This window comes from Morone saxatilis, unplaced genomic scaffold (genome assembly GCF_004916995.1).
Source record: "Morone saxatilis isolate NCDOM2014 unplaced genomic scaffold, NCSU_SB_2.0 Contig21, whole genome shotgun sequence".
Classification (NCBI taxonomy): domain Eukaryota; kingdom Metazoa; phylum Chordata; class Actinopteri; family Moronidae; genus Morone; species Morone saxatilis.
In genome coordinates, this window is record NW_023339774.1 from 13,755,253 (window position 1) to 13,765,386 (window position 10,134).

At 40.9% G+C, this 10,134-nt stretch overlaps 1 protein-coding gene across 1 annotated transcript in view; it reads right to left on the bottom strand.

Moving 5' to 3' along the window:
- LOC118332891 (astrotactin-2-like) overlaps positions 1 to 10,134 on the bottom strand; it is a 252,036-nt gene that overhangs the window by 46,690 nt on the left and 195,212 nt on the right. Inside the window, exons 17-18 of the mRNA XM_035668325.1 lie at positions 4,024 to 4,157; positions 2,450 to 2,598 (exon numbers count right to left, since the gene is read on the bottom strand). Of these exons, the coding sequence (XP_035524218.1) occupies positions 2,450 to 2,598; positions 4,024 to 4,157 (283 nt within the window). The remainder of the gene's footprint in view (positions 1 to 2,449; positions 2,599 to 4,023; positions 4,158 to 10,134) is intronic.

Consider the following 10,134-nt stretch of genomic DNA (forward strand, 5'->3'; position numbering starts at 1 on the left):
TGTGTGTGTGTGTGTATGTGAAAATTGAGAGGAGCAGAGAAAAAATAATCAAGCACTGGCCGAGCTTGAGAGCAGCTTCTATCCACAAGGTGAACAGGGTGCATGGCTAAACTGGACTTCTCATTCAGCTCAGCTTTTGGTTTTATAATACAGACTTCCATTTTCCTAGAAAGTGCCTCAAAGATGGTCCTTAAATAAGAAGCCAGCAGTGGGTACAAAGAGAAAATCCAATAATTTCAAAATAAGTCATAGTAAGTGTGAGAAAATGACACTTCTCAGACACTAAGGCTTTTATTGCTGAGTCCAGAGAACAAGATCTCATCATTTTAAGAGCCCCCTATTATTTCATAAATCGACCCCTGCAATGCCTTCCAAGTTTGTATCAGCAATCTTGATCCCCCCCGTTTTGGAGAACAATGAAGGTTTTGTGTAGCTACAGTTTTCAGTATTTGCAGTGGAAGTGGGAGCTACCCAGATGCGTACCTATACAGTTCATGATACATCATGTTTCCACTAAAGGAGAACCTATTATTCTGCCTGGGTCTCCTGCCAATTAACATTACTCACTCCTCTCTAAGAGGGTTATAGACCGAACACACATATCAATGCGCTCAAATAAGTTAGTTGTTTTTTTTTTACTCACCAACTTTCTATCTTAACTTTGTCCAAAAAGTTGAGAGTGCACAAAAAGGACATGATTAACAGTCACAGATAAACACTGTCAGGCATAAAGGGAATAGAAAACAAAAAACAAAAGATGAAGACAATGACTTCTAATCTGTATTATGCTGTCTGTTACAACATGATTTATAGTGGTGACGGGCACATTGCAGAGTGAGTCACCCACACCATCTGCCCCTTCCTACCTCACCTCTGCCAGCATGCCTGTGTCTAGCTTTCTGTACCCTCTCTTCGCTTGCTGGTGCCCACGCTTCATCAGCACTCCTCCCAGGGGTGATGGATGGCCTGTCCATACTTCCCAATGACTAAAGCCAGCTTCTTCTAGACTACCTCATTTCTCCAATATTATTAAATTCCTTCCTATCACCCTTCCTCTGACTCACCCCAGCCCCTCGTCACAACCATGACCACTTCCCTAGCCCTACAGCACAATGGTCAGCACCATTTATGGCACTTGATAAATTGCACTACGTCATCTTCTCTCATCCTCAGTCTAAGCTTCTCTTTCTGTTCTGTATCAAGACCAAAATTTTAACCTCATTCCTTCCAATTGTAACCTTTACTCCTTTTATCAACTCCTGAAACATCTTCATTGCTTTATATATCAGTGGCATTTAACTCTGCACTTTCATTATTATTTCCATCTTAATCTTTTCATCGCCATTTTTAAAGAATACTTTTTGAGGACAAAATGAAAACTAGGTTCAGACAAAGCTAAAAGAGAACTCAGTTCTGACTCCAGCATGACCTAAAGCACAGCTCATGTTGGCAATTAGTTTTCCTGCAATCAAGATCCACTCTCAAATGCCCCAATACAACGTTATTAACCTCCGTAACTTTTATACATAACAGATGCTCTATTTATTTGAACACAATCATGTGTTGAAAACAGAATCTGAAACCATCTCAAATTCAACTAGTCACAAGGTTAACAGGGCTAACACAATTATCGGACTTGTCCACAGGGACATTTTTGGAAGCAAGGGTTGCAATGCTTCCCAGCACTGGACGCTTGTAGTCACAAAAGGCTACACCCTCCTACAACCAGCGCAAACACTTCTGGCTGCACTTGATTGGACAAATGCTTGCTCTCCGGGATTTCAAAATGAACCAACATGGCGGGTCGTTTGAAAAACATATTATTAATATTATAAAATCAGTTTAACGAAATGTGTTTTTGAAAACATTTTAGGCGAGACATATGCTATGCAATTGCTGATTCTAGACTCCTCCCTTATGGGAATTAGTGTGAATGAATGACTGATCCTCTGCACACATATGTTTAGACAATTTAGAACCTCTAATCTATATAATTTCCACATCTGTTAACAGTAACAGGAAACCCATATGAATATGGAAGAACACACCGACCAACAGTGCAAACAACTGTCCCCCAAAAGTGAATGAAACCAACAAAGTCATACAATTAAAGAAATGATTCTCTTTCTCAGTACTTGTTTTTGTATGTAACTATTTGTATGTGTATGTATGTATGTGTGCTAAAACAATAAAGACCAACATTAAGTAAGCTAAATAAATAAAAAAAAAGAAAGATTTAACCAAGATAATAAGTTATTTTTATATAGGCAACACAACTAAAAAAGATGATTTTGACCTGATTATGGCATGTAGGAGAAAGTTCCAAACTCAATCAAAATAATAATTAGTCTTTATAAAACTGTCAACACACAAGCTCATTTCATCATAACATATTTTTTAAATCAATACAATTACAAAAAGTAAATCAATTGGAATTTAGTTTTTCTACCTGTGTAGACCTCTGCCTCCAAGGGATCCTCCACTCGTTTATGCTGGATGATGTAGTCAGAAATTTTACAGCCAATTAGAGGCTCCACATCCATCCACTCCAGGGCCACCATTGTGCTTGAGGGCTCCAGGTAAGGGGCCAGGCGCAAACTAATGGAGCAACATAGAGAAGACAAGTTTTAAGATATGGAAAACAGATAAATATTAACAATGAGATCAAAAGGATACCATAAAACTTTGTTCCCCTCATCTGGAATTTCAAATTAAACTGTGTGTGTGTGCATTTGCCCAATGCCTAAACCTAGAAGGGATAAGTAGGAATCCCATGTGGTCATTGTTGTGTTACAGTAGAGTCTGTTGCACCTCTGCCTATATCTCATTGGACAACAGGATGGCAAACAGCTGCTTCAAACAAAACAGCATTCCAATGCCACCTGTTTTCCATCAGTGTTCCCTGTGCAGTTTTCCCTCTTTAATCCCTCAAAAGAGATAAAAGAACAATTTCCATTTTGCTTGCCCTCCAGCTGTGTCTGTGACAATGGCGGCTGAGAGAGGTAGGTTATTTCTTTTTTATAAAAAGTATGCAGCTCAGTTTCATCCTCACAGGCAATAATGGTAGTACTACAGATTCTTATACTAGCCTTATACTCCGACACTGGTCAGAGTTGGAGATCTTCACTGGCCCATGTGTGCCAGCAGGCATGGGCCCAGGGAAAGCCTGACCAAAACTCTGGTTGTGGCACCATGCCCTTCCTCTCCAATTCCATAACCACAATCTATAAACAAAACATTACCAATACCACTATTAAGCATCCCAAACTACTTGTACAATACTTGACCAACATAATGTAAATCTCAATTATGTCTCCAATATCAGAAGTTTTGGTAAAGTATTGCTAATTAGTCCAAAGAAATTACTAGCTAGTCTTTTATCATATCACATGATTTTCAGCAGTTTGCCCAGTTTTTGTGTAATTTAAGGACTTCTCCTCCATGTGGGTTAAAAGCTGAGTTTCAATGTTCAATAGTATGTTTTGTAACACTATGTATTCCATCCCAAAGGAACAGAACCAGACTATTAACCAATTTTGACCCTGTGGCTGAATGTTACGTGACTCTAGAATCCTGTCGTCCAGCTACACTATATTTGTGAAGCTTTTATTTTTAAGTCTAGAATGGTGCCAATAAATGTTGCCCTTTAATAAATGTAACATACTAATAAGCATATTTTATTCCAATTCTTTAAATAAATGTAGCCTTTTCCTCTAAAGTCGTACCCTTTCAACTTCCTGTTTCTCTTTAAAACTTTTCAGGGCAACAATAGCTGGGGTGGATGACACCTTGAATGAGAGCATGTTCTTTTCAGAAGGGTGTAAGGACTGACTGACAGCTATTAGAACTTTGGAGAATGTGCTTGTGTCTACAACTTTTTCAAGTGCCCCAAGAGTCAGTAGAGACAGATAAGTGTGTATGTCCATGTGCATATGTGAGTGTGCCTGTGGTGCATCAGTGCATGCATCCATGAAATCTCTTGTGCATGAATTCCTAGGTGTCATGGTGTCACCTCACACTTACATTGGCTGCCTGAGGGGGCTGCAGTTAGGCAGGCCATCTTTGCTGAAGGCACTCAGGTCACAGCGACACCAGTTATCAATGACATCGCCCTTTCCAGCACACCAGTATGAGCTCATTGTGGCACTCTTGAAGGCCTGTAAAGGGTAACAGGTGAGAGAAATGCAATTATCTCTTGGAACATGCGCTCCCTGTCATCTATGCTTACCCCACCCCCATCTCAGCACACCATCCCCCCCAGTGCTCTCCATATTCCAGAACACACACAGCCACACATCCTTGTACGTCTGTCCATATGATGAGTCTCCATTGACTATATTAATTAACTTTTTCCCGTGCCCTAAAATTAACCATCAACGCTAACATATAAAACATCAGACTTAACTTAATAGCCATTTGATGAAGTGAGGACTGGCCAAAATGTCCTCACTTTGCAAAAATGTCCTCCCTCTGAAGGTCTAGAACTGTGGGTCTCACAAAGACAGAAGTACAGGTACACACGCACACACCCACACACAGAGTGACCTTTTCATACCCACCGTTCCCAATTACCGGAAGGCAGGAACATCTCACTAACATCGACAAGCTAACACTGTGATATCATAGATGCACTGTGACTTTTATGATGGAGGTGTGAAAGCTGTGACACTCCCCACCTCCTCCATTCTATGCGTATGTTTGTGTGTGTGTGTGTGTGCATGTGTGTGTGTGGATCTGTCGGTGGTGCTGTCGGTCTGTCTGTGAAGGGGATGGGGGGGTTGGTAGGAGATGACATCATCTCCTAACATCTCCTTGTGCTGCTTCATTAACGGGCGAAAGAAAAATCAAAGGCAGAAGCTCAGTCATCCTCTAAAAGGCAGCAAAATGCCAATATAACCGTCAAAGCAATAAAGTATAATGTCAGGGCTTTCCCTAAAGCCACAGGCATGATAGAGAGTGAGTTCAAGGGAGTTCGCAAGCACTCTGGCTCCCCCTGTCACACTATGGATCAATGGTGCACTCAGTTATTTATGTGCTCTAACTGGCTGGTTGGCAGTGCTGCCTCATGCAGACAACTTTGGAGATGTAGTTGATCATGGTCACAAAAATAGGACACTGGAACCATGCGGAAACATTATCACTGGGTACCAGGCATCTAACAAAAAGCAGAGAGAAGCCACTCCTTTGTTCCAATACACCATGACATTCACTTATCCGAAAGCAAAGGAACTGATGAGACCACACACATCTTTAAGACAACTGCACACATGCAGCGTGCACACATGGGCACATGTAAACATGCACGCACAAACACACACTCCAATTAAAGATTGATTTCCACAGTTGGTTGTTTTTTTTCATTGGAGAAATGCCAAGGAAGATTTCTGCAGTGTGTTGATTAGTGCAAGTGACATTTGAGATGACTTTGGGCATAGTCCTGACCAGAAAGGCAGACGGCTTGGCCAAAAAAAGAGCCAGGGTATGCACCCAGAAGCTGATGTTAGCATTTCCACAACACTGCATTGTTAGCTGTAAAGGAGGCTCGACAGTCTTTCATGGGAACTGACTTCTTCCAATACCACTTGCTTTCACTCAAGGCAAAGGATCTTGACAGAGAAAGTGACCTAAATGAGCAGCAGTGTAAGAACGAGTGAAAAAAATGAGGACAGACCAAAGAAAATCAGCAAAAAATCCCAAAAGATAAATAAGGAAACAAAGGTGTAAAAAAGGAGGCTCCCAACTCTCAAAGCATTCCCCAAATTACTGTGGGACAGGATCAGGATCCTTCAGCAGTCAAGGCTTTCCCATCATTTATCCTCCAATACAAGCCCCTCGAAATGAGCATGCTGAATGAGCAGTTATTATAGGGGTAGGCAAGCACTGTAATCCATGGCCATATAATAACCCCCTGAAAAACCAGGGGAAAAAGGTAATTACATTTCTCCCCCCTTGCCTGAACCCATGTGGCTAACTGCTGTCAGAAAACAACAGCAGCAGGGGTCTTGCCACCTCATGTCAATGGGAAGCAGGCCACAGACAAAGGCAACAGGAAAAACCTGGACTCAAGGTCTATGCACGCACACAGACTCGACAAATATGAGAAATGAGAAATGACCTCCGCTGCTAGGGGCAAAAGAGAGAAAGACCACAGGACCGCCATGCGTTTACCACCACCAAATTCCTAGAAAAACCCCATATGGGTCTGTGCGCTTGATTGCATGGCTGCACATGTGAAAAATAGACAAAGCGATTACCGCCATGTTTATGTTTGAAGAGTAATGCAAGCCAGTCTCCACTGGGTAAACAGGGAATCTAATTGTGGTTTAGAGAATGAGTTGGGGGGTTGGGTGGGGGGCACAGGAGGTAAAACAGAAATGAGGATTTTGAGAAAAGCAAGAGAAAATGATAGTGGGGAAGACAACAATATATCCTGCAGGTAAAACAAAAGCTCAGATCAGTTAAGAAAATCCTTAAGTAAGATATACAGACACTCTGAAAGGCCCAGGAGAAAGTAGTTCTGTTTAATGCAGTTACTAGATAAGTCGTAGCTAGCTAAAAAGAGGAGGATACCCTATACTGTATTGATTAACCAGAGATCATGCATTTCCCAGAACACTATGGATCCATATACATTCTGTGTTGGCCACATAGGGGTGAGAAACAATTCTTATCCATTATCCTTCATATTAGAAAAGCAAGTGTTTTGACAAAGATGGTCCTATCTGACCATTGACTGTAACAGTGTAAGACAGTTTTTGTGCAGTCATGACAGATTTGCTTTCAGGAACTGGTGATGCCCCTATGGTTACAATAACACATGGTTCTACCGTTTCACAAATATGCCATGATTCATCTCTATTGACCTTATTGATACTGAACAAATTCAGCTGAAATGTAATCACCCCCTGCTTTGAACAGAGGACAAGATCAGTGAACAGCAAGGCCAATGAGTATCAGCAACAACACTAGCCACAAATTCCAAGCCTTGACATCATTTAGACCCCGCAGACTCACTGGCACCAAAATACTATTTGGACCTTTCACTTTCGTAGAAGCCTGTCGTGACTTACAAGAAGGCAAGGGAGGCCATTGTGACCTCTTTAATATATTAATCTGTTTGTCTAGTCTAAGCTGACCATATTACTGTCTGTCTTCAGAGGCTAATACATGAAAACACTGGCCAGCTGGCCCACAGTATTGATTTATAAGATGATCACCAGTGGTGGTAAAGAGTCTAAGTCAGCACACACAGGACACCATCAATAGTAAGCTAAGTGTCTATGTCTGTGTGTGCGCACACACGAATGCGTTTATGTATCCTTTCCAATCATTCAGGGCTAATGGTGTTAACAATGGAACCAATGGGCTGATTCTAGGAACCTTGTCAGAAGTAGTACTTCCAGGAAATTAGACACTGGGGGCAGCTGTAGGGTTGGTTCATCTAGAGGTTGATGGGGGATTGCCATATCACTAGAGATCCCTCAAACAGCAGGTATTGGTTTTTAGGTGTGTCGACTCAGTCTGACAATGTTCTAAGCTAATCTGTCTTTTTCAGCAAAGTAAACTGACTTATTTATTGGTCCTATTATGCGTGTAATACCAATCTAAACCAACAACAACAAAAAAGACAACAGAGAATGGGAATAAGATTTTTGACAAAAAATTTAATTTCAGTGGAAACTAATATGAAAAGTTAGTCTGCTGGACATTACCCTCTATATGATATATAGAATAACTATCGATGCCTGTTTTGAACCATTCATCGTCAGGAGGCTGTTTCTGTTAGGTCTTTCTTTGTGATAGGAAAATGATCTAGTGACAATGCAGTAAATTTGGTTGTTCAACTGTTTTGTCTGTTGCATAAAAGACAAGTCTGAACTGCTAATGTAATTAATGCTTGTGGACCAAATATTGACTAGAACATACATTCAGTTGCCAGTTTATTAGTTACACCTAGCAAAAACTAGTGCAGTATAATATAACAGCCCTGCAATAAATCCTACCTTCATGAAGGTGAAAATTGGAGGATGCAGTCTGTGGTGCTGTTGAATTGCAAGTGTTACAGGCAGGTGTTTCTATAATTTTGTCCACCCAATTTACATCAATAAGGGTAGGCAAAATAACAAACTAATAAGAAACACCTATCTGTATATTGCAGTACAGTTCAATAGCATCACAATCAATACCTGAATCAACACCTTTCTAAAACATTGGACAGTGTAACCTTCACCTGGAACCTTCATCTTATTACAGGGCTGTTGTAGTAGCCTGCATTCATTTAAGCAAGGTGTACCTAATAAAATGGCAACTGTGTGTAGAACTGGCCATAGAGAGTTCATATGAATCTGTTTAATGATCTATAGGAGCATGCACTGTCCTTGGTACTGAAGTAAAGTGGTTCAGAATTAGCATTTTCTACTTTTATGTGTACCTTTATTATTGATTATGAGACCCGCTTATGAGATTGAGCTGACTATTACAATATTAGAGTTGGCAGCAACATTCAGGGTATTTTACATTTTAAATTTTTTGTTGAATTTGTCTCATTATTATGTTCAGTCCACTTATAACTGCATATTGTATTGGATAAGAATGTCCCCGAAAGCAGACTCCCCCAACCAACTACAAATACACCTGCCCTCCTCTTGTGTGTAACGCTGCTACCTCCTTTTCATTTTTGTGCAAATATGTTGTAGCTCTTTTGCCCCCACTGGAAATGTTCTAGACACACCCCTGCGAGGGGCTGCCGTAGTGCGTTATGGTGAGAGCATGACAGCGGCCACTCGGCAAGATATAGAGCATTCTGACCCATTAGACTCACAACCAATTTGTTCAAAAGGTTTGCCATAATTCAGTCACAGCAACAGGACATAGGGCCACTGGCAAGCTCCACAGGGATAAGCTTATTTATTTATCTATCCACTGAGTTATTTTTCTCTGGCATTAAAACAGGGGAGTATCTGTGTGTGCGTGTGTATTTGCGTGCACACACCTGGCCATGTAAGCAAGACCACCTTAGTCGAGTCCAAGCCAATTCCAAGACCTGTTCCAGTCGAATTCAACTTTAAAGCAAGCCAAGCCTGACAACAGAGCAACTTGAAAATTCCAAGACAAAGAGGGAGTAAACCTTAAACCGTTCCTTCCAAATGCAAAACATAATCATTATGTTTCTCACAGAGGAGCAAAGACAATTAAGTATCTCCAGATTTAGATATGCAACTGATGGATGCATAAGCAAGTTAAAGACAATTATCAATATAGGTTTCTAAAACCCCACCTATTCGCACAACCCCGAAAAAGAAAAACTAATCACAGATAGTAGATAGTTATGGTTTTATATTATTAAAATATAAGGCTTGGGGATAAAAATACAATGGAGGGAATAATTTTACGGTATTTCACTTCTCTATTGTGTACACTAACTCTTAAAACATGTTTTTTAGGAAATACTCAGGTAAGTATCCAGTACTGGCCAATAGGATCAGTCTTCCTGGTATTATTTTCCCCAAATCCTCAACTAGTCATTGGTAATGTCAGTACTGGGCACATGTACAAAGAAATACTTTATTCCCCATTATTCCCCTCTTTGACAGACCCACACAGAGCAAGCTAAGAAGAAGACAGCTATGCCATCTACCATTTAATTCTGTTTCCTTTCAGTCCTGGTGGTGGTCTTTTCAAGGGAAGGGAAAATTTCACATTGTAACAAAATCCCCCTCTGGCTTAATAATGAGGAGATTTATGTGAAAGGAACATGACATGTCCTGTCAAACAGTCGGGCAGCCAGGGAGAGGCCACTGAAAGATGCAGGTAGCCGAGAAAGGAGGGAGGTAGAGAGCCAAAGAAAGAGTGACAGATCCATGTAAACCTGATAGTGGGCATACACAGACACATGCATACAAACATGTATACACATATACGTATGACCTCAGTCCACCTACTCATAGGCGGGACAACCAAGCCTCTATTTTGATTGCTTCGGGGGATTTGAGCTAACAAAATAGAACCTCATCTCTGAGAAAGCACGGCATCTGTCTTTCCCGATAGACCAAGCCAAGTAGAAAGATAGTCTTCAGCAAAGGTGTGTGTGAGAAAGACACACACACAAAGAAAAAGAGAGCGAGAGAGAGAGAG